This window comes from Miniopterus schreibersii, assembly GCF_964146895.1.
Source record: "Miniopterus schreibersii genome assembly, chromosome: 13".
Taxonomy (NCBI): Eukaryota; Metazoa; Chordata; class Mammalia; order Chiroptera; family Miniopteridae; genus Miniopterus; species Miniopterus schreibersii.
In genome coordinates, this window is record NC_138113.1 from 18,319,132 (window position 1) to 18,346,902 (window position 27,771).

General features: G+C 38.3%; 2 protein-coding genes across 14 annotated transcripts in view; both read right to left on the bottom strand.

The window, feature by feature from the left end:
- Nucleotides 1–10,904, bottom strand: part of CDKL4 (cyclin dependent kinase like 4) — a 32,028-nt gene extending 21,124 nt beyond the window's left edge. For 2 of the 7 annotated variants that reach the window (XM_081155910.1, XM_081155907.1), the window contains exons 1-3: nucleotides 9,982–10,098; nucleotides 5,183–5,406; nucleotides 1,656–1,777 (exon numbers count right to left, since the gene is read on the bottom strand). In XM_081155910.1, the coding sequence (XP_081012036.1) occupies nucleotides 1,656–1,777; nucleotides 5,183–5,350 (290 nt within the window). In that variant the 5' untranslated portion in view covers nucleotides 5,351–5,406; nucleotides 9,982–10,098. Of the gene's footprint in view, nucleotides 1–1,655; nucleotides 1,778–5,182; nucleotides 5,407–9,475; nucleotides 9,545–9,981; nucleotides 10,099–10,740 lie in introns of those variants that run through there. The other 5 variants (XM_081155911.1, XM_081155909.1, XM_081155913.1 and 2 more) reach the window with 5 other exon arrangements.
- Nucleotides 10,905–13,031: 2,127 nt separating this feature from the next.
- The window catches only part of MAP4K3 (mitogen-activated protein kinase kinase kinase kinase 3), a 124,030-nt gene continuing 109,290 nt past the window's right edge, over nucleotides 13,032–27,771 (bottom strand). For 6 of the 7 annotated variants that reach the window (XM_081156980.1, XM_081156979.1, XM_081156977.1 and 3 more), the window contains 8 exons: nucleotides 25,743–25,801; nucleotides 24,438–24,541; nucleotides 21,564–21,735; nucleotides 18,851–18,919; nucleotides 18,677–18,769; nucleotides 17,567–17,637; nucleotides 15,192–15,247; nucleotides 13,033–14,567 (listed from right to left, as the gene is read on the bottom strand). In XM_081156980.1, coding sequence (XP_081013106.1) covers nucleotides 14,480–14,567; nucleotides 15,192–15,247; nucleotides 17,567–17,637; nucleotides 18,677–18,769; nucleotides 18,851–18,919; nucleotides 21,564–21,735; nucleotides 24,438–24,541; nucleotides 25,743–25,801 — 712 coding nt within the window. In that variant the 3' untranslated portion in view covers nucleotides 13,033–14,479. Of the gene's footprint in view, nucleotides 14,568–15,191; nucleotides 15,248–17,566; nucleotides 17,638–18,676; nucleotides 18,770–18,850; nucleotides 18,920–21,563; nucleotides 21,736–24,437; nucleotides 24,542–25,742; nucleotides 25,802–27,771 lie in introns of all 7 variants that reach the window. The other variant, XM_081156978.1, reaches the window with a different exon arrangement.

The following is a 27,771-nucleotide window of genomic DNA, read 5'->3' on the forward strand; positions in this document are numbered from 1 at the left end:
TCGATCTCTCATCATTGATGTTGCTATCCCTCCCTCCCTTCTCCCTCTCTCTAAAATAAGTATATAGTAAAAAAAAAAAAAAAGACAAAAGAATTTAGACTTGCAAAATCTACCTATGTAGATATGAAATTATTTTAATTCATCATTTGGCAAATAAGTTACCCAATTTGTAATTTCTTTTTTAGTTTTATGGTACTTTTTGTCAAAGAGAATTTCTAAAACTAACATGATTTAATATTTGGCAGTTAAAGTTCCCTCTCTTCTTTTAAAAAAAATGTATCTTTATTGATTTCAGAGAGAGGAAAAGAGGGGAAAGGAGAGGGAGAGATAGAAACATCAATGATGAGAGAATCATTGATCGGCTGCCTCCTGCATGTCCCATACTGGGGATAGAGCCCACAACCCGGGCATGTGCCCTGACCAGGAATCGAACCACGATCTCCTGGATCCTAAGTTGATGCTCAATCGCTGATCCACGCTGGCTGGGCTTCTCTTTAATTTGATTTAATCTTTTTCAAGTTAAAAAAATCCCACTGACATTCTGATTAGATTTCTGAGCAATAGATAGATCAGGAGGCAGTATCTTTAAAATAAGGACTATTTCCATCCAGAAATATAGGGAGTCCCAAAAATATATACATATTTTAACAGGTGATAGCTCAATTTTGAAAATTAAATGTATTTTAATAAACACTGCCTTTATAATTATTCAAAGTATATGTACACATTTTTTGGGACACCCTATATATGTTCATTTAAACAAAATCTTTTATGTACCTAGTTTTGTAGTTGAATTTATGTAGAGTCTAACAATTCTCTCTTTATTCCTAATTTTTTTGTTCTTGTTGATATTTAAATGGGATTCTTCTCCACTAGATTTTCTAAAGTACTGATTGAAACAAAAGCTGTTAAATTTTGTGTGTGAAATTTGGAGTGTTATAATCATTATACCGAATTCTATTCATTATAATAACTCTTTAGGCAATTCTCTTAGATTTTTGCAAAATGTAATGAAAATAATGACAATTTAATCTTGTTTCCAAAAGTTATATGTTCTATTAATTTTGGTTATTACATTAGCTAGAGCTCTCAGAACAATGTTACATTACACTGGTGACAACTGATGTCCTTGTCTTGTGTTTCATGTTAATGGTGGTTTCTTTGATGTTGAGTATAAAATTAGCTGTTGATTTGAAGAGGGTGTGGGGGTGTGTGTCTGCATGCACGCTAAGAAAGTATTTTAATCCTAGTTTGCTAAGGCTTTTTAAAAAAATTAGGAAAGGGTGCTGAATTTATCAACTGCCTTTCAGATTTTACCAACTCACAATGTATTTTTTTCTCCCTTAACCTTTATATGAATATATTCCCTAATATTGAACCATGGTTCACTCCTTGAATTCAGACAATCCAATACATAATTTAGCCTCAAAATGCACTGTGATTTATATGTGCAGATCTGTCTTCCTAATTAATTTTACTCTAGGTTAATACTTGTTTGCCCTTTGAGCACATCCTGAGACTGGCGAGGGGTAGCCAACAGATGCATTTGGGTGGAAAGAGGAACTGTGGCTCAGATTTGAATTTGCTATAGTTAATCCCACATAAAATGAAAGTGAGACCTAACTATACAGAGCTTTAGTTTCTAGATTACTTACCCATTTGGATTTCTTTCCAGTTCATTTAAAAGTGTATGGTCACAGTATTCAAAAACTAAATGCATTTTCCTCTTTCTCCGGAACACCTCAATGAGGTTCACAAGGTTTGGGTGTTTTAATTGCTGCAAAAGAATTGAAACATAAGGCTTGGTGATCTGTTCCTTGTAAGAGTCTCTCCCTGGGTCCCCTAAAATCCTAAGGACAGAAGGTCTTGCCTATCATTCTCTATGCATCTCTTGTGGAGAACTTTATTACAGGTACTTACAAGAGAAAACACCCTTAGCAAGAATCATGAAATCTTAAAGTTGCAAGAAAAATTTAAGAATTTGTCTAATGTACCCATAATAGATGGTAACTATATTGAACCTTTCTGGAGATAACAAATAAAGTGTATGACTTAAAATATAAGCACTAAAACAAAAAATACTTGAGCATTTTGTGAAAATTCTAAATATATGAATCATAAAACCACCTGAATAAAAAAAACGAGGAAATGGAATTATTGTGTAAGACTATAAAAATCACCAATACCCATTTAGCTTACATATTGCCGTGGCTTTAATGTAAATGTCAGCTGGATTAAACTCAGCCTAGACTTTAGTGTTGGCTCTCAGAAATACTAGATCTCAACCTTCAAATCCAATTAAACTGCCCATTCTAGGAGTCTACCCAGTTAGTCTGTTTTCACTTTGTCATTTTCCAGCTCTGTTCTTTGACTTTGTTGTTCTCTCTTATGCTTAGATGGTGTTTGTGTTAAAATTCTATTCCCAAACGGAAGCATTTCACAAGGTTTACCATCATAAACCAAAGGAAAAATCCTGATTAAGAAAATCCCACACTGCCCTGCCAGTGTGGCTCAGTGGTTGAGTGTCAACCTATGAACCAGGAGGTCACAGTTCGATTCTGGGTCAGGGCACATGCCTGGGTTGCAGGCTTGATCCCCAGTAGGGGGTGTGCAGAAGGCAGCCAATCAATGACTTTCTCATCATTGATGTTTTTTCTCTCTCTCCCTCTCCCTTCCTCTCTCTCTGAAATCAATAAAAACATATTTAAAAAAAGAAAATCCATCGCTAGAGCAGCTATATAATTTATCATCATACTAGGGCAATGAGTATAAGCCAGGGCTGTCCCAGGCAAACTGACATGGTTACCCTGTCTATACCTAGGGTGACCCTATAACTTAGCGTATAAACCATATAAACCAGGACACTTTTGAAAGATGCTAACCAGATGACTCTTGTACTAGACGCGGACATCTGATCACTCCTGCTTATAACTCATCTCCTTGCTCTTTTCCCAGTACAGTGGACAAACCACCTTTGCAAACCCTATACCATTTACTCAGAAAGATATGGAAAAAAAACGAGAACACAGGTTTGTGTATGTAGTAAAGCTCAATAAATACACTGCAGGCCCAGTACAGAGTCCCAAGTACAAGGACTTACCCAGCATCGTCTACCTCAGCTTCTGTAAGCATTGCTTGACCAAAAAAATATCACCTTGCAACAACATGTCTGCTGCTCAGTAGTTTGGGAAAAGGGAATCCATTATACATTAAAAATATTCTCAGAGCACCAAATCAATTTTTTTTCTATGTTTTACTGCCTAAAAAGGCAGAAAGGCAAGCCCTGGAGGAAACGGGCCACACAGGTAATCCAGCTGCTTTGTGCCGCAGCAAAAACTGTAGAATGGAAATGAAAAAGTGTCTCTACCAGGAGAGTAAGGGATTCCCAGATGTTGTAGCTGGTGCAACGTCCAGGTTCAACCTGGTGAAATCTGTCTTTGGGTAGATAGCAATTTATATCTCCTTTGCCAATTAAATTAACCCAGAAAAAGTGACTTGTCTAAAGTGAAACAGGCAGTAAGAAGGCGGGAAATCAATCAAATTTAAATAACAGGAGTACACGAGGAAGGTAAGGTAGGTATATCCTATAAGGAAACTGTTCAGGGCATACATGGGTGTAACTACCAAAAGCAGGAAAGATGTACCCTCTGAGACCTCATCACCAGAGACTGAGCTGAGTTGAAACTGGCTACATTTTAACCTTAAAGTTCATTCTCCAACTGGGGAACTGGTAACCTAGGAGGTACTACTACCTGAGCACTAACTTCAGTTGAAGACTTTGGGGGGGGGGGTATTTTATTAGAAAACAACCACTGCCCAGTTTAGAAACACCCTGTGCCTTGCTTAGCTCTGGGATGGAGCTGGCTGCTGGCTACAAGGTAACAATGAACTGCTTTTCATCATGATGGATGTGTTTTGGAAAAATCCGGGTATATCTACTTATAAACAGAACACTAGCTGAGGAAACCTGCTACAGATAGTACTTGAAAAGGACAATTAACTATAATCTCCTTTTAAAACTTAATTTCTGGGGATTTCCTTAAAATAGATGACATGTCAAAAGTAAAAGTTGGGCCCGGCTGGGCGGGGCTTAGTGGTTGAGCACTGACCTAGGATCCAGGAGATGGCTCCAGGTCAGGGCACATGCCCAGGTGGCGAGCTTGATCCCCAGTGTGGGGCGTGCAGGGGGCAGCCAATCAATGATTCTCTCATCATTGATGTTTCTCTCTTCCTTTCCCTCTCCCTCCCTCTCTCTGAAATCAATAAAGATATATATATAAAAAGCTTGCTTTTCCCCATGACAGCATCTCTCCTAGATCAAACTTTAAAAAAGAAAAAAAGGTAAAAGTCAGTTGTGTGTTCTTGAAGTAACAAGTTTTGTTACTCACAAGTGTGATCTGTGAACCAGTGGCTTCTGTGACACTGGGGATTTTGTTGGAATGCAGAATCTCAGGCTAACCCCACACCTCCCAACTCAGAATCTGCATTTCAACAAGGCCCCCTGGGGATTCCAAAGCACATTAATGTTTGAGAAGTGCTGCCCTCCGACTCAGTTTCCTCTCTGATAAAATAAGGGTGCTGATGAGAAGCATCTCCAAGGTCTCTTATGGTTCTAAAACTGTAAGATGTTTAGGATAGGAAAATGTTTACATTAACTTATGAATCTTACATGTAAATACTATCAGAGGAGAAACAACTTCAACAAAAGCTTTGTGTACGATGTGTATCCACGGGGTAGGCTGGGGTGGTAGTATGTCTAAGACCAGTGAGTGGATCACAGGCAGGACCCATCCATATCAAAATGCCTACAGGCCCAATGGCACAGTCCTATGGGCCTCTCTGTGCCAGAAGATGCTCTTTTATCTGCTGGTTTATGAGAAGGGTGAGGGGGGCTGTGGCAGATGAAGGCCACGGCTGGGGGGAATGAGGGGACTCAGGGCAGTGGAGATTTACCAACCAGAACGGAAGTACTTCAATATTTTAACAATCTATAGCTGTACTCATAATATCAGCTAAATATCAGAGGCCAAAGTCCAAAGTGATGATTAATTTATTTCCCAAAGTTACTGATACAAAGGAATTTAAGTCCAATGGAAAAATAATCACTTTAAAACTCTTTGTAATTTTGGCACACATATTTCACCCAATACCATGATATTATAGATACATAAGGTTAACCTACCTTCAACATACGTATTTCTCTTAGTGCTATTTTCTTAATAACAGGATCATCTTCGGATTCCACAAATTTTTTAATAGCTACCACTTGTCCAGATGTTTTGTTTCTGCATTTGAATACAACCCCATAAGACCCTTCTCCAATCTTAGCTAATTTTTCATATTTTTCCATTATAGTAGCAGCGACTTAAATTCCTGTACTGATTAACTTGCAGTACAATGTTGCACCTGGAAAATAGGAAGACTCAGTTTAACCAAGATATCAAGGACAATGTTCTCACAATTTGCTAAGGATACCAAATGTTTATTTCTATTTATTAATTTTAAAATCACTTAAAAATATTTGGATGTTATTTTGTTAGCTGAGTTCAGGCCTATGCAGTTTTTCTAGCTGCCAAAAAACTTTCATACAGTATATCTTATAATGGGCCTGTGTTGACTTTAGTGGAATTAAAAGCACTTGTGGAGGAACCTTATCCAATCTACTGTTTTCATTATCCTCCAGTAAACGATTAAAATGTGATGCTGTGACATCCAGGTGAGGGAGTATTTCATACTCCTGAATATGGTGTTTATCTTTTCCCTCCTAACCATCTGAATACCGCCGAGGCTAGAACTGAGAACAAGACACGGTACGAAGCGCTATGCTTCCACCTGGTGGAAAGAAGACAAAATGCTGGCTGTTGACAAAGCAGCAATGAAAAACAATAGTCTTTTTAGAGCATTATTTATTGTGCTTAGCTTTTGTGCGTATGAAGGAACAGATCCTTAAATTCTTAGCTCCCAAAGAAAATAAAACTAAAACACAAAAAAGAAGGTGGATTTCTCTAATTCTTCATGTATGCTTTTGTATCCACAGTGATTTCTATGGGAATACTGGGTTTAGTTTTTCTGTCTTGCATCACGCATTTGTGAATTTTGTGGTGACTAGATATGTAAAATAACAAATAAGGCCAGGATAATTACATAAATCAGTCAAAGAATTGAAAATATAAAAATTCTAATTAGTCTTAAAAGTCCCACCTCATTTTACTCAGTAGAACCTTGTTAATACACTCTAATTGTAATAATAACAGGTAGAACTTAATATTGTTCTATGCAAATTACATATAATATCTACAAATATTTCATGAAGTAGGTGTTATTTTTATCCAAGTAGACAGACGAGGAAACTGAGGCACAGTGATATTAGTGTGGAATTAGAACCTAGGCAGTCACATTTCAAAGATCACAATTTTAATCACTATACTATACTGCCTTCTCAGTTAATTCAAAAGAATACACAATTTGAAGAACCACTCTACCCAGGTATTGGTATTAATAAAATGTCAAATAAAGAGGTGACCACTTAAAAATTTCTCGTCTTTCAAATGAGCATCTTTCTTTTTTTTTTACTTCACCAATATTCAGTCTTTCCTATCCACAGATTAGCTCAATGAAGAAAGCAAGCATGGACTCTCACTTGCCACCATAAAAATGCACAACTGGAAAAAGTGTCTACCTGGGTAAATGACTACTACTAACATACAGTGTTACTTTTTTAGTAGATTCTATTCTCCAACATATTAAAGGGAGAAAACTCAAGCATGAACACTCAAGTAACACATGGCAAACCCATCACAGATTATGTTTGGAAAGCTCTATTAATTATGGGCATGTATGGGAAACCCTGAGAAGGCCTAGAGGAAAGCTGAAGCTGAGACAGATTTGAGAACTGAATTTTTAAAAAATTTAAGTATAGTTGGTACGTAATCTTATATTGGTTACTTTAGCTTCAGGTGTACAATATAGTGATTAGACATTTCTATACCTTACAATGTGATCATCCCACGAATTCTAGTGATCATCTGTCACAATGGAAACTTATTAAAATATTATTGACTAAATTCCTCTTCACTCATCTCCCCAGCCCCCCACTTCTGACAGCCATCCCTTTGGTCCCTGCTTCTTGAATTTTTGTTTTGTTTGCTTGCTTTGTTTTTAGATTCCATTTATAAGCGAAACCATATGGCATTTGTCTTTTCTGCCTGACTTATTTCACTTAGATAATATCCTCTAGATCCATTCATGTTGTTGCAAATGGCAAGATTTCACTATTTTTTATTGCTGCATAATATTCCACTGTGTATATACATCACATTTCCCTTATCCATTCATCTATCGATAGGCACTTAGGTTGCTTCCACATCTTGGCTACTGTAATTAATACTGCAACAAACACAGGGGTGCATATAGCTATTTGAATTAGTGTTCTCATTTTCTTTGGATAAATACCCAAAGTGGAATTGCTAAGTCATTGTTTGCATGGAAAATAATACAATAATTAATAAAAATACAAGAATAAGCTCTGTCTCTTACAACTGTAAACCTACTTTTGCCCCACCCTCTATTTTTAGTTTTCTGCAGAATCTCCAAACTTTTTCCATAGGGGCTGCACCAGTTTGCAGTCGCACCAACAGTACATGAGAGTTCACTTTTCTTCACATCCTTGCCAACATGTTATTTGTTCACTTTGTGATAAGAACCGTTCTGACTGGTGTGAGGTGGAATCTCATTGTGGTTTTGGTTTGCATTTCCCCGATGATTAGTGCTGTTGAGTGTTTTTTCATAGGTCTGTTGGCCATCTGTATGTCTTCTTTGGGGAAATGTCGTTGCATTTCTTTGTTATTGAGTTGTATGAATTTCTCATATATTTTGGAAATCAATCCCGTATTGGTTATATAATTTGTGAATATATTCTCCCAGTTAGTAGGTTGCTTTTTTTTTTTTTTACATAGTCTCATTTGTTTATTTTTAATTTTGTTTCTCTTGTTCGAGGGGACCTGGAGAACTGAATTTTGAATGCACTTCCCAACCCCCACACTGATGTACTGGAAGAGGGTGAAACCCTTATGGCTAGACATGTTTAAGTGCCATGGGGCCCAGATTATTGACCACTAAGCTATGCAGACAGTGGTGATATCTAGAAAGCCAGGCTAAAAAACAGTAAAAAGTACTGAAAAGAGATATCGACAACCACACACTTGTGAAAAGATAGGTTGTAAAAACAAAAACCTACCCATAAGAAAAACCCCAGGGAATAAAACCAGAATCCAGAACTGCTATAATACATTATCTAAAATGTCCAGTTTTCAATTAAAAAATTATAATACATGCTAAGGAAAAGGAAAGTGTGACCAATATTCAGGAAAAAAATTAATTAAAATGGATCATGAGTAGATCCAGATGCTGGATTTAGCTGACAAAGACCTCAAAGCAGCAGCTATTATAAATATGTTCAAATAATTAAGGCAGCCTTAGCCGGTTTTACTCAGTGGTGAGAGCGTCAACCCATGGACTGAAGGGTCTTGGGTTCAAGTCTGGTCAAGGGCATGTACCTCGGTTTCAGGCTCGATCCCTGGCCCTGGTTGGGCCACATGCAGGAGGCGACCAACTGATGTGTTTCTCTTACATCAGTTTCTTTTTTTCTCTCTCTCTCTTCTCTCTGAAAAGCTTGAAAAGCAAAGGAAAAAATATATCCTCGGGTGAGGATTAAAATAATAATTACAATTTAAATAAAGGACAATATGACAATGACTAAAAATATAGGGTATCTCAATAGAAAAAGTATAAAAAAGAACAAAATGGAAATTTTAGAGTAAAAAAATATATAGCTGAAATGAAAAATCCACTAGATAGACTCAACAGCAGATTTAAGATGGCAGAAGAATCAATGAATCTAAAGATAAATAGAAAACGACCAATATGAAAGAGAAAAAAGACTGAAGATAAACAGAGCCTCAAAAACCCGTGGGTTAAACTAAATAGTACCAACAATAAGATTCCCAGAAAGAGAGGAGAGACAGAGGCAGCAAATATATTTGAAGAAATAATGGCCCCAAACTTTCCAAATTTAATGGAAAATAATCCACAGATTCAAGAAGCTCAATAAACCCCAGTGAGGATAAACACAAAGACATCCACACCTAGATACATCACAGCCAAACTGCTGAAAACCAGAGACAAAGCGAACATCTTGAAAACAGTGAGAGAGACCCATTCGCCTAACAGGGAACATCATGCTTAGTGACCGACTCATCAGAAAAGCAACAGCAAAAACCCAATAGAACAAAAACTGGTTCTTCAAAAAGATCATAAAATTGGTGAACCTTTAGCTAGACTATGAAAAAAGAGAGAAATAAAAATTATCCAAATCAGGACCACCCTATAGAAGTTAACAAGATGAAAAAAGTCACAATCTGCTCCGTTGTTATTGCTTCCAATGCCACCAAATGCATTTACATTTACGAGGACTGGCCCCAAAAAGGGCTGAAAAACCATTCGGCATCTGCTTGTAATACGGAACTGCCCAGAGTACACATTCCTGCCATAAACTCGTCTTGGAGACGGCACCACCGGGTGAGTTGAGGATCGCAGAAAGCCGTAAGCCCGCACAATTCCCACCGTTCAAGACGCGCCTTCTGTTTAAGAGCATCGCGCTTCACGCACGGATCAGGCAGAAGGCTCCGCGCCCCGAGCCGGCCTCGGCCCTTCTCTCAACGGCGGGCCAGCCTCGGGGCCCCGAGGTCCCCCAGGGCGCGGGCGGGCCCCGCCGCCGCCTCCCCGCGGGGCCGCCCCTCCTCCCGCCGCCAGGGAGCCCCGGCCGCTGGGCCGAGGCCCCACCGGTCACCTCAGCCCCCGCCTCGCCCCTCCCGGCCCTCCGAGGCCACCGCAGGGGAGCGGCCCCGTCCTGCCGCCACGCGGCTCCCCTCACCCCGCGCCGGCGCCCCTCCCGCCGGGCCCGCCGCCGGGCCCCGCACTTACGGCGCGGACGGGGCGACCGTGTCGCAGCCCCGAGCGGCCCCGACCCCGACGCCGAGCGCTCTGCTCAGCCGGCCGCCGGCGCGGCCATTTCCGAGCGGAACTGCCGCGGCGTCTCCCGGGCAACCGGACGCTCGGGCGGCTTCCGGCGCGGTTTCCCGGCACCCGCCGCGGGGGAGCCCGCACGCCCGGCTCCCGTCTCCGGGGGCGCCCTTCCCTCGGCCCCGAGCCCTGGCGCGCGGACGCGGCTGCTCTTCCGAGACGCCGCTGAGGTGCCCGGCGGCGGCGCGCGGGAGGCGCGGCTTTTCCGTTAGGACGGTCGTCGCGCTGAGACCGAGCGCCGGCGGCGCTGCGCACGCGCCCGGGCCCGTCGGTAATCCCTCCGCGGCCCCGCCTCCGCGCCCGGGCGGCTTCCCCGTGACGGGCCGCCGCGGGCCGCGCGCTCTGCGCCTCAGCGCCCGGCGGGCGGCGGGGCGGGGGCCGGGGGCGGCCCTCACGGGCGCCGCACGGAACGAAGCATTCTTCTGGCCACGCTCTCCCTTCCTGCTCCCAAGACGAACGTCACAACACGGTCTTCAGCGAGCGCACGCACACTTCAGCAGTAGAACGCGCCCTCCGCAGACCCGCCCTTACGAGCCGACTTCCCTTCACGTCTTCAGTTCCCTCCATTGCCCAGAACAGGCTCCCGTCTCCGCCCGTCTTCAGAAAACAAGACCAGAAGCCACCCTTACTCCTCTCTCCTCCAAGACCAAATGTACTCACTCCCGCCGCGCTCAACCTACAGAAGCTCCCGCCTCCCGTCTCCGCGTCACTTCTGCCCGTATCGCGCTGTGAAGTCTTCAGCGAGGATGCGAGCGGCCGCCCGACTCGCGAGCCCGCGGCCTCCTTCCCCCCGGGCGGCCGAGCTCTGCGCCCGGCCCGGCCCCGCGGGGGCTCCCGCCCGGCCCGCGGGCGTCGGCGGCGAGCCGCGGCGCCGACGCGCCCCTTCCACCCGCGGCCCGCGGGCCGGCTCTTCCGGGGCGGAGGCGCCGCCTCCCGCGCCTCTCGGGGCCGGTCCCCGCTCCCCCACGGCCGCGAGCACCGGGAACGCCGCTTTGCCAGCCTTTCTCCCGTGACGGCAGTGTCTGGATGCACTAAATGTAAAAAAAAAAAGGTCTTTGTAACGAGGGTTAACTAGACTTATTTAATAAGCTTTGGCTGCAAAAGTTAATTTTATGCAAATCCTTGTTTTCGTAACAAAATGCTTTGAACGAGGACAATGCTTTTTAGTAGAGCAAAAAATGAAGACAGGAAGTTAACGTCTCTTGTTGCAGAGACAGAGAAATCAGAATCTGAAGCTCAATTCCCGCTTGGAGAAAATCTAACTCAGAGTAAAACATGCAAGAGTGTACTTGAGAGGGGAGTTGGATCCACTGCGTGTATTCTGTGTAATAGTTTCCTGCTAGCTCTACCACCTGCCAGCTACATTTTTAGGCAAGTTGGTGCAACTTTCTGTGCTTGTTTCTTTACCTGTAAAATGGCATTAACAACACCTGCCTCACTGGGCTGTTCTGGGCTTGGGTGGGAGAATCTATGGAAAGCATGTAGAATAGCACCTGACGTACAGAAGCATGCCTTGGGTATGTATTACTACATTCCCTTAAGTAATAGGGTGTGCACCCATTATTCTGGATAGCACACGCTTTCCTCTTCTAGTAATAGTAAAAACAGGTATCTATCTATCTATCTGTCCTTTATTTCTTGGTCTCTACTGAAATCAGCGACACACCAGCAAGCTGCATGATGCCAACAGGCCCAAACCAACTGATCGCATTCTTCTCAACACCAAGGTCTAAGGAAGTAGCTAACAAAATAGATAACTTGAACTTCAATAAAGATAAAACAGATTGTTTCAAACATTTAAGCAAGTGACTACCTTTTGAGTGAATAAAAACCCTTAGTCAGAAGTTACTGGGTGGAGACCCCTAATTTGCATTTTTAAGTGTCATTAAAGATTTTTTCAGAGACATGGGACCCTTCGACCGCACTCACAATGATTTAAACTCAATGTTGACCAGTGGTTCTCATGCAGGGCTGTGCATCAGAATTATTTGTACAACTTTATAAAAATACAAGTTGCTGGGCCTCACCTGCAAAGAATGACTCCAGGGGCATTTTCAAAAAGCTCATGGGTAGCAACAACCAGCTGTATAACTTATTTTCTGGAAATATTTGTAAGTGGTTGACAGTTAAATGTGATGGTTAAATTTTTTTTCTATAACTTACAGGACTTAGAAACTTGGAAAACAGTGGCCCCGAAAAAGGACCAGCAACCTTGTCAATAAATGCCAAGAACAGAGTCTTGATTTCTCGAAATTAGTTTCCATGAGTCAGTTTTTCAGCAAGTTGATGATGCTATACTAGTAAAGGTGTGCTTTTGAAACAGTTATTATTCAGTCAACGCTAAGATTGGTCGCAATGTATGTGTTTGGGAAAAGTGATAAATGTGTACAACTGATATGATTATTAACATCTGTATGATTTAGAAGTTACCTTTCTAGATAAGAAAACTGTTCTACAAAAGGCAGTGGCATTAGCAAGAGTAGAAAGGGTGCTTCATGACCCCCCTGGCCAGTTCTTCCCACCAAAGCTTCCCCACCTTCCTTACCTCCAGAACTGTATCCCCCAATACTCTCCCTTCCTTTCTCTAACCCAGGAGTCAGCAAACTTTTTCTATAAAGGATCAGATGGTAAATATTTTAGGCTCTGTGGGCCATATAGTTTCTTCGCAACCACTCAACTCTGCCATTGCAGTGCCAGAGCAGCCATAGGCAACACATAAGTGAATACCTAGTGTGTTCTAATAAAGCTTTACTTACAAAAACAGGTGGTGAGTAGGATGGGCTGAGGAATGTCGTTTGACAACGCCTGCTCTAACCAAAAGACTATGAATGTTTGATTTTCCTAATCAGGAAGCTGAAGATTCTACAAAAGACTTCCTTTTCTCAAATGTGAGAATATTACTCCCTCATGAAATTGAGATGACAGATTAAAAAAAAGATGAGGGACCAGAATGGATACTTAAGAATTTAATGCAGAATATAATTAAAATTTTTTCTCTCAATATATTTTAGGTTTAGTATATATAGATTAAACCAGATAACAAGCTACTATACAACAGCATGTTAAAAAAACATGTTTATTTTACACTATGTACAATCAGGAACATATTTAAAAGCATTATTAATTAAAATAAATGAAGACCATAAATCACAATTTAGTTTGTTCTTAGTGTATACTCCCATTAACATATAAAGACCATATACCAAAAAAGAGCCAAAAGTGTCCATTTTGCTAAAATGTGGTATATACATATTCCATTGGAAAAAAGCAATCAAAAAATGACTTTAACCAAAACAAAGCCTGTGATGTGTAGTAACCATTATATTGTTTATATGAGGTAGTAACTAAATTATTTTGGCCATGTGTTAATATTCTAAATCAAAAGAACTATGAAAATGATCATAAAATAAGGCCAAAAAAAAGTAAAAATTCCACTAGAAATCTGAACCACTTCACTCTATGGAATGTTACAGTTCTTCAGTGTGATTATATGAAATGTTTCAAGTGGACTCTTTAATAATGCTAACTTATTCTTTGTGCATACTGTAATTCAGACAACTGCAGTGTTACATCACGGTACCGCTATTCTGTGATTCAAAATATTTTCAAAGGTATTGTTTTTAAGCACAGACAAGCAATCTTACAGGATTCTGCTTAAATACAAAAAAATAGTTACTACAACAGGTGGTTAATTGGTTTGTTTCACATAGAAAACAATCCAAATACATTTAAAAAAGATGTTGTGGAGCCAAATGCATATTGACAATGTCACAGCTTACTTTTGTGACTTATAACATCACATATCAATACTTTGTGCAAATATAAACACCAGTGTACTTGCATTAAAATTAAAAACAAGATTATAAAATGATTACAGTCTCCATTATAACTTTAAAAGTTACAAGATTTATATTCATATTACTAAATTACATATAATAAAAATACAATAGTGTTAAATGTACTGTTTCATTGCCAGCATCCTTTTGTAATATAGTCACACCCAAGAGTATACTCAAGAATTCTTAAAATATTAACCCCAATTGCATTTTCATCAACATTTACATCTGTACAGATAAGACACTTACTTATACATCTCATAAAAGTACATTATCTACATAAATTCTTAGTGTATGTCTTCAGCAATATGAAGTTTACAGAAAAATACTGCCTATATGTACAAAGATTACATAACAATGAATTAAGCACTTGTGTGGTTCAATATGCTAAATATATCCATACCACTTAAAACAAAAAATTTCCCCATCTTGTCTCATGCCACAATAAATTACAAGTGACTGAAGCCAGGTTACTGCAGCTTTTGTACAGCTTCAAGCATCCATTAATGTTGCAGCGGTAGTGTTCTTTCTTTCTATAGTTAACTGTCAAAGCACAACATTTCTCAGTAACTGTTTTCATGACCCGCCAGGATGTATAAATTGCTATTTGCTGTGGGGTTATCAGTTGGCCTACTTTCCAAAACCACGACCCTAAAAGTAATCAACAAACAAAGACAGATAATAAAAAAGTTATTCTTGAAAACTAATGTTAACAGAAAAACTTTCCATTGTTTCTTCATTGTATGCCTCTATAAATGCTGCTTATTTGATTTGTGAACAGAAATTACTTGTAAATCACTATGATTAAAGAGCCAGTTTTAACTCTGGGAAGTAATTTTGCTACCAACCACCTCCCACCTCTATGAGGAATAATTTGGGTAAACTTAATTTGTTAAAATTTCTAAAAACAATTTGTAGTTCAAAAGAAAATAAATCAGAATAAAACCCCAAAATCCTATTTGGCACTAAAATAAAAAAGTTTCTGCTTGTTAGCATAGGGTATTTCCTCTTCTTGTGTTATAAATTATAGTTTAGATAGTATGTTTAATACAAAACTATTACTGAGGGATCTATATAGTCCTATTTCTTGGAAGATCAGGCACATTCTCAAAGGCTTTAAAACTCTGACTTGTGAATTTTAATTGTGCGAAAATATAGTGTTGAATATATTATTGTAGAAATTTCAATTCTCTTGAGAAAGAAACCAATTTTGTGCTGGATTCATAAAACACTATGTTTAGTACTATATACTTAATATAGCAGCCCCTTTCATACCTGTCAGATCCAAGCAGTCTGAAAATTCTTGTGCTGTCTGAAATTTCTTGTGTTACCTGTTCAATTAAAATATAAATTTAATTTCTGAAATTAAAGACATAAAATTTTATATGGGCACTTAATTTACTTATAGCTCTATGGAAAAGAAATATTCTTATGACAAAAACAGATCCCTGCATGATGGTGAATTTAGGTGAACATATTGGTACATCAACTTGTTAGGACTGTTTAGGATAAATGTGGCTACTTTTGAATTAATCATAAAATATGAGAGTAGGAAGACCATTTACTTGTTAAATTATAGAACTCAAGGGGAAAATGTAAAAGCAAAGCATCCAGTCTGTTTTATTTATCAGAAACCTTTGCCGCAGCAGTAAGCCACTCGGACCCGGCCCTTCTACTTGAAAGGCTGCAGTGTGACGAGACAAACTCATGACTTGAGTCTGAATCCCAGTTCTCCCACTTACTAGCTGCGACAAGGTATGCAATTTGTTGGAAACAGTTTTGCCTTCTGCAAAATGGGATAGAAAATATCTACCTTGTGGTGTTCTTATAAGTATTAGTGCTATAACGCCTAGCTAAGGAAGTGCTCAATAGATAACTCTCTTTCCCAGTCTACTGAAATAATATATTCTCAGGGCACATATCCTCCAAGAAGTCCTCAGTGTCACCAGTTGGGGAGTTAAGAATAAGTCTACAGGACAAAGAGAAACCCACTATTTATTGGTTACTGAATGCAAAACATTTCAAGTTATAATGGCAGTAACTTCTCCCCCAAATTTGGTAGGCTGATTTTGAAACTAAATTTATTCTATCAGTACCACTACAATTAGTGTGGAAACACCAGTGATTCTTAATTCTGTATCCCAGCACACCTGAAGGATATAGGATATAACATGTTCACTTCAGCAATAGTGGCTCATCATGCCTGATCGTCAAGGTATTTTGGGGTTTGCCTATTAGGGATTGTATTCAGTAAGGGTACCTGTGTAATCTGAAAAAGCCTGTCAGGTGACTTTTTGGAACAAACTCTCTCTTTTTAAAAGCCACTCTCCTGTATTCCTGCCTATGATGCCTTTCTCTCTCTGCCTAGTGTTATCAGCTGTTGACTATCCTTGCCTCCCTGTTCGATTCCCTCAGGGGATTTTTAAACATCTTCCTGAGAAGTGACCCTCCTGTGGGAATTAGACTAGATACATATTAGCAGCAACCTTTCTTGAATATTTATTATAGGGCAGGCATTATGTCAAGCACACTACATGCTTCCTTTCACTTAATCTTTTTTTTTAATTAAACAAATTTTCAATTACACTTGACATTCAATATTATTTTATATTAGTTTCAGGTGTACAGCTTTCCTTTAATCTTAACAAACCTATGAAGTTAGCACTATTTTGTTATCCTCAATTCACAGATGAAAAAATATAAACAGAGAAAGTTAAGTGATATGCCATGGTCACAGTAACTAAAGTGCAGAGTTGAGACTTGGGCTTAGGCGACTTGACCCTGGGAACCAGGCCCACGACCACTGGGTTAGATTGTTTATTTTGTTGGAAGATATGCTCTGAGCTTAATAAATGGCAGTTTAGGACATAAATGGGCTATTTTCTTGCTTGAGGCACCTAAGGTTCTCCTTTCCTTCTAATGTTCAAGTAAAAGTGATCCTGCTGAGACTGGCTTGCAGGTACTGGAAGAATTTTTGATGGTTTCACTTGCCTACAATATTCCAGGCAAGTACCACGTCTTGCTCATGCTTATAACCCCAGCATTCTGGTGTAAATGCTGAACTGCACTGAGTATGTCACATGACGTGGAGTTCAAATTATTCCTGGAGCTAAATTAAGGCAGGAAGGACTCAAAACTATATAGCTAAAGGGCAATAAGAGAGAAGGGAAAAAGGGCAAAGAATCTTATGTCAAGTGAACAAGGGTAACAGAAATAGGAGGCAAGGCAGCTTCAGGAAATGCAGAACCTTCTGCTAGAGCCTTCACGGGTCATTATTTCTGCAATACAGAGTAGAAGGTGCCAGGGACAGAGCGCGCCAGCATCAGCACTCCTGTCCCAGGTGATGGTCTGGGAGAGTTGAGAGAACCATAGCTGGCTCACTTTCAGCGGTATTAGGAAGTTCTTGTTCTGAATATAAGGGTTATCTGGAAGCATATAAAATAGGCACTTAACACTGAGTGAATGAGGACAGAGGGGTGGCTATAAAGTATTAATTTTATCACTGGACTGAATATAGTAAATATTAATAAAGTTAGCAAATCAAGTATTCCTTGTATCAATTAGAAATTTTCTAAAGTTAAATAAAACCGTTGTATAATCTGATAATGTTTCATGACTATTTAGTGAATCTAATTTTTCAGATGACTTACCTCATTAGATCTAAAACTTCTACCTTGCATTCCATGTTTCCAGAAAGCCAGCACACTGTCTTGTAGGCAAACTAGCAGGCAAGAACAGCTCAGTTACTGTTAATAGCACAAAAGTTCAACTGATAAGCATCATTTCATCCCTCTCTGACTTGCACAGCAATATTTTAATTAATAACTAATGTTGGTCATTCCATACTTATATGGCATCTTTATCTTTGAAATAAAAAATACTTCATAGAATGTATTCATCTTTTTGGCAAGAAAGAAGAAAATTCACTGAAAATATTTGTTAAAGAAATTTTTTCTATGTGTTTTTAAGTATGGATTACATTTTAACATTCTGAGAAGATGTCTCTTAAAACTGACTTCTTATTATCATCAGCATTTTCTTGCTGGGAGAGAGATGTTCTAGTTGGTGGAGAGAGTAAAAACAGAACCAGGAAGAAGACAAATGAAGTATCTGTCCTTGTTCCTACCTTCTGCCAACATATACACATGCAAATATCTTTATTTTACTGATAAAGGACACCTGAGAAATTGTGCAGTTAAACACTGAATTAACTGTCATTCATTCATTTTCCCTAGCACTATCTCACATATGATTTCACCTTCTTTTTCCTAAATGTAATCATTTTAGAATACTAATTTTGTAAGAAATCCCTTTTCAGAAAAAAAACTCTTGTCAAACAAAATGTAAGAATGGCAAGAAGGAAATTCCATATGCTACTTAAAACTTTCCTGATCAGCAGATACAAGCCAAAAATAAAAATAGAGTACTGTACACTAAGTACTAAATTTTAAAGTACTTATAGGGAAACTACAGGAATCTAGAGGAAGAGGAAATTTATAACTTCATGAAAAATAATTATTTCTCTTGAAAGTACAAAGTCTGTAAAGAAGATAACATTATTTAGATTGTATCACAGATATTAAGCTATTTTAGAGAATACGTAAAAGTGAAGACTGTCATTTACCTCATACCCATTATATCCTATCTTTAAAAAAAGGAGTCCTTAGTAATATATTTTTATAATTTTGGATAGTTATCAAATAAATTATTTTAAGCAGTTCATAATGCAATCGAACAAGAGATATAAAACTATGACTTGCCTATTGATTCAATCTGGAAATCAAAGGTGAGTTCTGATGATAATTTTCTGCTAGATTTTAATCTTCCTTGGAGATTTACTATTTTTATACAACCTAGAAAGAGAAAAAAGTTCACTCAGAAACTACGATAAGAGAAATCTTATTAAAATAAGAGGCATGCAAATAAAAACTTACAGTCCAAGCAGACAAGAATGGTATCTCTCTCCAGTTGGGTTACGTGAGTAACACTTGTCTGTGGAGTATCTGTAACACAAACAAACTCAATAAACTTACAGAAAAAAGTAATTACTAGAACACAGGACATTAAAAAAAGAGTTCTGAACATCACTGAATTTGAAATGGGTATCAATTTTTAGCTACACATATGCAGTAGTAGAGCTAGGCTGCTTGTGTTCAAATTCTGATGCAGGAGCTAAACTATGTGAGTGGTCAGTGGAGTACTGACTATAGTCATTCCTATTGCTGATGTAATTACTTTTATTCATATGTGAAATTAGTAGTCTAATCTTCTACATTATTGTTAAAACTAATTTCTGATTTTAAGCTCAGGAGGCCAGGGATTATGCCTTGCATATCATTATATGGCAGTGCCTAGCACATGTAGTGAGTATTTATTGAATGAATGAGTAGCACAAATTAGAGTACAAATGAGTTTAAAAAAACTGAAGTACTTTGAAAAGTATAAAGTACTACCAAAATGCAAACAGGCATTATTTTAAATTTGGTGATTTATCAAAGTTCTTACAAACTGACAATGTTCAAATGACTTGATTTTCCATGAAGTGAAAAGGAGAGTACCCCAAGCTGTGTATGAACACCGACACTGAAATTGCTGAGTTACAGTACAGCCTTTCTTTCTGATCTTACATTGCCTGGAGAGTGGGTCTGATCTAATCTACCCTGGTGCTTTTCTTCTACTTCGGATAATATTTAGAACCTTAGGAGAGCCAAGGACTGCTGCATTTCAGACTTTCACATATATGCAGACCTGGTTCTTCTGTGACTAACCAGAGTTGGAAGGATATGGAACAGGTCCCCTGCAAATCAGGCCAACCAGACCTGTAGCTCTTACACATTTAGTGAAAATGAAGAATCTGAACATGGCTATACAACTTTCTCAGTTGAAGAAGCAAGTATGTTACTAAGGAGAAAGCCAGGAAAATGAGTTTTACCAACTGCTTCTAATAGTCCCCAAATACTGGAACCACCTAGAGATCTTTCATGCAATCAAAAGTGCTTATACAAAAGTTCCAGTGTGGTTCCACTGGTTGGGCGTCATCCCATTCACTGAAAGGCTGCCTGCTCAACTCCTGGTCAGGGCACATACTGGGTTTTGGACTCAATCCCTGGGAGGGGGGCTGCTCTCTCTCTCCTCCTCCCTTCCTCTTTCTCTAAAAATCAATTAAAAAAAAAAAGTGCTTTGTACAAAATTCTTGTGTAAAGAAATGAGGATGTTCATTCAACAATTAGTAGAAAAGGACTTAAAATTATAATGCTTGGAAGACAGGCATGAAAAGAAACTGACTATAATCTCAACCAACCAACAACCCTTCCCTGTGCAGTAGGGGGAAGGGGTTAGAAAGCAGGAGTTAGAAAGGGAAGATGGGTGTTTTAGGGGAGAACGTAGTACACAGAGTACACAGAATGTGGGGGAGCCAAAGGAAAGCTACATAATGTTGCCAAGGGCCTGCCATATTTTCCTTATGGGAAAGCTCTTTCAAAATTCTGGGCTTTGGAAAGCTATGCAGGCTTTTGTGAATGTGTCTGTGACCCTTTTTTATTTTTCCAATGCCAATAAACCTCAGTCTCTTAATTTTTTTCCATTTATGAACACTCTTCCAGGCTCCCAATAAACTCCTAAACTAATCAATACTTACTGGCATATTAGTTCCTTAACATTTCCCTAATAGCCAAAGATTCTGACAAAGGGCCTTTGCAAGACCTTTAAAAACTGCCTTCTAAAATGGCCATTGTCTATTTTACAGCAAAATACTGTACTATGTCATTATTAAAAGGGGGGGGGGGGAAGCAGAAGGAGCTTCATAACAAGCACAGTGCTTGTAAAATAAAGATTAAAAAGACCTTTAAGGTCATGTATTTTTTAAGTGTGAAAGTTTAATCAGATTTCTTTACCATAAAACTCAAGTTTTGCTAATGTGTACTGATTGCAAGCAACAACACAATTGAAGGTTTCAAACTATAAGTGTCTGTGAAAAGCTCATCAATTACAAATAATATTTCCTAAGATACTAGCTATGAATAAAGAATCTGTTATGCAACTGGGTAATGTAGAACAAATTTTAAGGAAATTATGTTAAATAATTATTTTCAAGAACCCTCAAATACTTTGGAAGTAGCTGCTTACTTATAACTTGTATCTTAATTACAAATCATTAAAAAATTGAAGTTACTAGATAGTACCCGTGTATCAATTATAAGAATACAGTGGAAAATAAACTATATTTAATAAAATGTTCCTTTTATTTAAAGCAGCTTTTCTATTAGTCTAAGGTTTGCGTATATGTGTGGTTCTCAAAGTGTGGTCCTTATATTAACATCATCAGCATCATCTGGGAACTTACAGGAATGAAAATTCTCAGGCCCTACTTCAGATCTATTGAATAAAAAAACTCTGGGCATGGGGCCAGGCAATGTGTTTTAACAAGCCTCCAGTTCATTCTGATGCATATTCAAGTTTGGAGACCACTGTTATGTTTTAAAAATGTCAAGCAAATGACTGTCTTAACATAAGTCATCTTATTTTTTCCAGTTTAATAAGTTACTCAAGATTAGAGTTTTATACACTAATGAGAGATATAATACATCAATTTTGCCAAATGAGATATATAATAAATTTATTACTTATAAATCAATGAGAATTACAAACCTGATTCTGTAAACCACGAAGAGGTAGAATTTGGATTAACTGTTTCAAATCGCACCACCTGGTTGAAGTCTTTCCCTCTGCTGACACCAACACAAACTAAAGGGTACTCCTGTTCAGGAACTACCAGCATTTCAAACATTCTAAGTGGACATGGTATAGGAAAGTCTATGTGCTAGAGAAAGAAACAAAAATATATTAAACAAAGGAAAACAACAGTCAAATAATTTCATGAGAACACTACTAAGAATTTTTAGTTTTATGAAATATACAAAACAGATCTCTACTATAAATATTGCTACTTGTCACAAAAACTTGGGGTATTCAGAAAAATCCAAATTATGAAGTCTCTTTATAAAGATTTTAGACTTAGAACTGTAAACTTTTAAAAGTTAAAAATTACTTAATTTTAGGCCATTAGGGCTGGAAGGGAACTTACAAGTCATTTGTCTTATCCTTTCTTTTCAGAGTTGAAAACTGAGACCCAGAAACTTGATGACCAGCCCACTGCCCTCCAGCCCTTTGTGGTAGAGTCTCATCTCCCTACTCGATGCTGCTTCAGTAATACTCCTCTGCCTTCTCACCCAACTGAGCAAAACAGATCAGAAAACTGAAATGCTAAGAGACACTTCTCCTTTAAGTGTGGACAGAACCCCCCCCCCACAAATAAGAGAAATTGAGCTCCCTATCTCAAGTGATTATATTTAATAAATAGTTATAATGCAACCATTTTAATTTTACATAACTTTTAAAATTATTTTTATATTGCTATAAAGAGACTAAATAAGTTCATATTTTTTAAGTCTGGAAAACACTAATTTCATTAGTAATCAGGGAATAAAGCTATGAGGTACTGTACATGCCCACCAGAATGGATAAACTCAACAACAACAAGCATTACTCAGAGGAGCAAACGAATGCTCACACGCTGATGGTGGGAGCATAACCTGGAACTGACCACACTGATTAATTACATTATTTATTACTGTTGTGCACCCCGTAGGATTTTGCAGTAATACTCCTAGTTATATGTACTAGAGAACCTGAGCACACACATGCACAGGAGACTCGTAGTTGAAATACAAAGCTCTGTCTACGTGCACCTGTTGTTCCCATATCCCTTCCTTCCCTTCCATCCCAAAGGTACAGGCGCTCCATCAACCCTCTCCAAACCCCCTCTCTAGGAGCTTTCCCATTACATGGGGGTATGATTTGGATAAAATCTGTCACACTTTTTATAAGGTAAAACATTTTAAATAATTCTCTTTGAAATGTGACAAGAGCAGTAAAGCAGAAAGAAAACAATGTTTCTGTTTAATTTTTTGGTCAGCAAATAAGAAAACCAATAGGTTTCAAATACTTCTACTTAGCTTCCAATCATAACTAAGTGATGAGTATAAGTCATTAACCAGAAGAGAGTCCTGGTAAGTTTGAAATACAGTTGCTACTTGGTGATGGTTCTTGAGGGCAGAGACTGCATCTTACTCATCTCTGTCCTCTAGTTAAACAGCACTGTGCCTGCTTTGTAACACGTACAAAAATGTTTGCTGACAAGGTCTTTATAATTTTTATTTATGATGAAAATGTTGTCTAGTGAAGCAAAAACTTTGTCAGAAATGACATTAAGAGGAAAGAATATAGAAAGCAAAGTGTTTTTGAATACATCTGATAAGAGCTGTAGTTCAGAAACATCATAAATACTAATCGGAATAATGTCAAATATAGAAACAAAACGAACAGTCTTGAAGCAGACAGAGAAAGGAGAGTTGGGTTAAGATTAAGGGGGGTAGGTAAGGGCCTATAGCTCAGGGAATTTAAGATAAGTGCAAAGAGTGAGAAATCTTGAGGGAGACCTGCAAATAGAATTGTACTGTAAATCTAGTATCTTGGAGTAGTGAGAAATAAAAAACTTTGAAGATATGGGAAGCTTAAAAATTACCCATCTGTTTTCTCTATGCCAGGTAGATGACACCAGGAAGCAAGGCCCTGACTAATGAGGCCAAAGTGAAATGCTTAATAATCCTACTTAATAAAATAGCAAAGAGAACACCTTTAAAAAATTTATTTGGAATTTCCTTGCTGTGACTGAGCCTGCACTTCATACAGCTTTTCCTCAAAATTTAAATTATAGCTGAGTAATATTAAATATTAAAAAAAACCAACAACTCATTAATTAGACCTAGTCAGTGTGGCTCAGTTGGTTGGGCGTTGTCCCTGCATCAAAGGGTTGCTGGTTTGACACCTGGCTGGGGCACACGCCCAGTTGTGCGTTTGGTCTCCAGTGGGGGCATGCAGGAGACAGCCAATCAGTGTTTCTCCCTCACATCAGTCTGTCTCTCTCTACCTCTCCCTTCCTTTCTGAAAATTAATACAGATATTTTTTTAAAATATTAAAGATTCTAGAGAAGCTCAGGCACAAGAAAACCATCCAAGAGAAAGCCTGGGCAAATTAATAGGTAGGCATATAACCAAAATAAATAATTTCCCCCCATTACTGTTATCCCTCGTCTTCACAGGCCAAGCGTCAACCCATTTGTTTGACCTGCTGTGAGCCTTACACTGCTCTTTTAGCACCTATTCTTGACATCAGACTTGGTGTGTGTGTGTTTGTGTATGTGTCTATAGGGGGAGGAGCGCGTGCGCATGTGTGTGTAAGACACTATTTCTAGCTCCTACTGCCATATCCCTGAACTATTCCTCTAGTCTCTTCCAAAACTTTTTTCAGGCCAAGTGAGTTCCTTACAATTGGGCAGATTTTCACTACCCTGCCACATAATCCAAAATCATTAAATTAAAAAATATTTTTTTGGAAGAACAGAAAAATAGGTTTTGACAGCTTTTATACCAAGAATGACTTAGGTTGACTTCCATGCTTACCTTAATTAACATGAATTTCTGCATTGGTTCAACCCATTCTAACAGAACAATGCTAGTCTGAAGTGCCCCACATAGATATTTATGACCTGTGTAAGGATTTCTCACTGGAAAGGCAAAAAAGTATAGTAAGTTCTCTTATAATACAAAATCCTTACAATAACAGTTGCATGCTCCAAAAACCAAGCAAGCAAGCAAGCAAGCAACCAACCAACCAACCAAAAGCTGGCTGCCAGTTCAATTTCTTAATTAGACTGCAGGGTGCAAAATTTGAAATGCTGTTTCAGGTAACAGCATGAAACTCCCTCATTACTTGCAGGATGGATTTTTGTCTGTCTGCACAAATGAAATTGCTGGTTGTTATGGGGCCTGGAGGCAGGAAGAAGGACTTAGGTTTTAAGGCAGTAGGGGCAGCAAGATCCTGAAGGAAGCGTCAAAGTATATTTGGGGAGAAGTTGCCAAATTGATAGGGTCTAGCACATTTAGGGACAAGTGATTCAGGGTGCTTTTGGTAGTAATGTTAAGAAGCAGTAATGCTTTAGTTGTAAAACATGATGCCATAAATCACATCTCAAAATATAGATTTACAAATAATAAAACTGAACTGCCTCAGAGCTTTTTAAGGGAAGAAAACTACTTTTTGTTTTTGCTATACATAAATAATACAGCTAGTTATGGGATGAGGGAGGAATTTAGGCTAGAGGTATGTGACCAGGGGAACACCAACCTTCACAGCATAAGGTTTCACACATTAAAGGCATTAAAATACATGCTGAGCCTGGCCGGGAGTGGCTCAGTGACTGAGCATTGACCTAGGATCCAGGGGATCGGGGTTCGATTCCTGGTCAGGGCACATGCCTGGGTTGTGGGCTTGATCCCCAGTTGGGGGCGTGCAGGAGGCAGCCGATCAATGACTCTCTCATCATTGATGTTTCTATCTCTCTTCCTCTCCTTTTCTCTCTCTGAGAAAATATATGCACTCACAAGCCATTAAACACAATAGTGAATGGTAAATAATAGGTCCCTTGAAAAACAGGGTGTAATAAAAAGCCATCCTACTTTTCCCAATTTATTCAGTCAATTAAATTATTTGCAAAACAACTGTTATGTGCAAGGTACTATATTAGGTTTAGTTTACATGGAGATAGAATGGTCAAGACATTTATTACTTCAGGGGGAGAAAAAATGATTACTGGCAGAATGCCCTGTAGTAGTCTGTTTTACATTAGGGTTAGAAATAAACCTATTAGTGTTTCTTACCCACTTTGCAAAGCAGGAGAGCCACATGATACTGGACAGTTTACTTACCAACACAACACTTCTGACACCACTTGGTTTCAGGGATTTTTGCTGATACAGCAAATTTCCTAAATGTAAATTAAAATGAATATATAATACATGTAGGTAAAGTGAGTACACAATAATGAAACTGTTATAGATCAGTGGAGAAAAATGAGTTGTTCAAAAATTGGTGCTGACATAATAAGTCATTTATTAAAAATAAGAGTAAACTGAATCCCTTTCTCAATTCTCCTTCCAATCCCGAATGGATTGAGGTTTAAATATAAAAAACAAAACTATCAAATATTTAGATTGTAGAAGAAGATGACCTTGGGATTTCTTTAAAAAATGCAAAAAGGGCATATCATACAGGAAAATATTGATAAAACTTTAATTGATATTTTTTCCACAGATATACTTGAAGCTACAGGTGGCATTCAATTTGGTGAATTTGTTGAATACATTAATAACTTGGGTTTATAAAAAGATACCACTGAGAAAGTGAAAAGATAAGCCACAGACTGGAAAAAGATATTTTTAGCACATACAGTAAATTTAAGCTATGTAAAAATTTGTCTTACCACTAAAACAATTTATAAGAACTTTTTATTTAGAAATTTTTATTTCTCTACTCAGAAAAAATGGCATGTAGATTTTCTGCAAAGGTGCTTTAGAAGATTTGCAAACATTCAAATTTACTATGTAAAAATCCATTTAAATATTTTTAAATTACAATTAAAAAAAATCACATATAGTCATGTTTTTTATAATCAAAGTTAATATAACAAGTTGTACAATCCTCCAATTATACTCATCCACATCTGTACACGTATTCAAACTTCTTTTAAATGTGTAAATGTGTCACAGATTAGAGGTCATTGCTCTGCATTATTTTTTTTTTTAAATCAGAGTTGAGCTTTGCTGGTAACAAAGCCATAGAGCATGCATTTGATACTCAATATCATTCCAAACAAGCTCAGAATAGTCTTCTTGGTGGATGTTCTTGTCACTGTACAACTGGCAGCTGAGTAACAACCAAGCATATAACTCTGAGGTATTGTAACTTGAGCATTTAGTATGTTTTATATGCTGATGTCTATAAAAATCTGTAATAATTATTGCTAGCATTTACTGAGTCCTTACTATATGCCCTGGAGTTTACATGTTCTATGTCATTAGTCTCTTTGATAATACCATGAGGTACATCACAGCACAGAAATCTGAGGCTCAGGTTTAGTAATTTCTTCAAGGTAATAAAGTTAGCAATTCTGGGAAAAAGAACTTGATTCTAGTGTCGTCTGTCTGCAATGCTTATAGGGATCCAGCTTTGAAAAAAAAATCTACGTTTCTTTATGAGTCTGGATCAGTTTAATTGAAGGGTATTCTGAGTTTACAAGGTAAGCTGTTAAAAACTGTTACCACTTCTAAGTACTTATCTGTAGAATTTTTTATACTATGGTGCCTAAACAATGATACAGAGATTAGTCAGATACTGAGGCAGTGAATGACTACAAGACCATCAAGAACATCTAGATTTCAAATATCTAGTGAAAGCACCAACTGTTCCCCATGACTAACTTTATATTGGGAAGAATTTTACATTTATCAATTAATCTAATTTAGGATTGGTAAATTATAAAAATGCCCTTTTCATATACATTGAAGTTTCATACAGCTTAAAGGAAAACAAAAACTCCCCACACCCTTAAGCAAACTTCTTGAAACAAAGTCCTTTTTAGAGTTTTAAAAAATCTGAACCAAGCTCCTGATAGATTTCCATTGGCAACAAGTTAAATGTTCCTGGTTCACACTTGTGAACTTGTCCCCTGGCTCCCAAGGTTAACTAAGGGGTTAGAGGTTACTGAATCAGTCAAAACCCAGGAGGATTAACTGACTGCCAGGTTCTGAAAGGTCATAAAGAAGAATACTACATAGACAAGAAAAAAACCAACTATTAAGTATAATTTCAAGTTAACAATAATGAAACTATTCAAAATTGAGTTGTGGGCAGCCTTCTGAAGTGTTATAAAAATTTATCATTTTCTATAGTGATCTG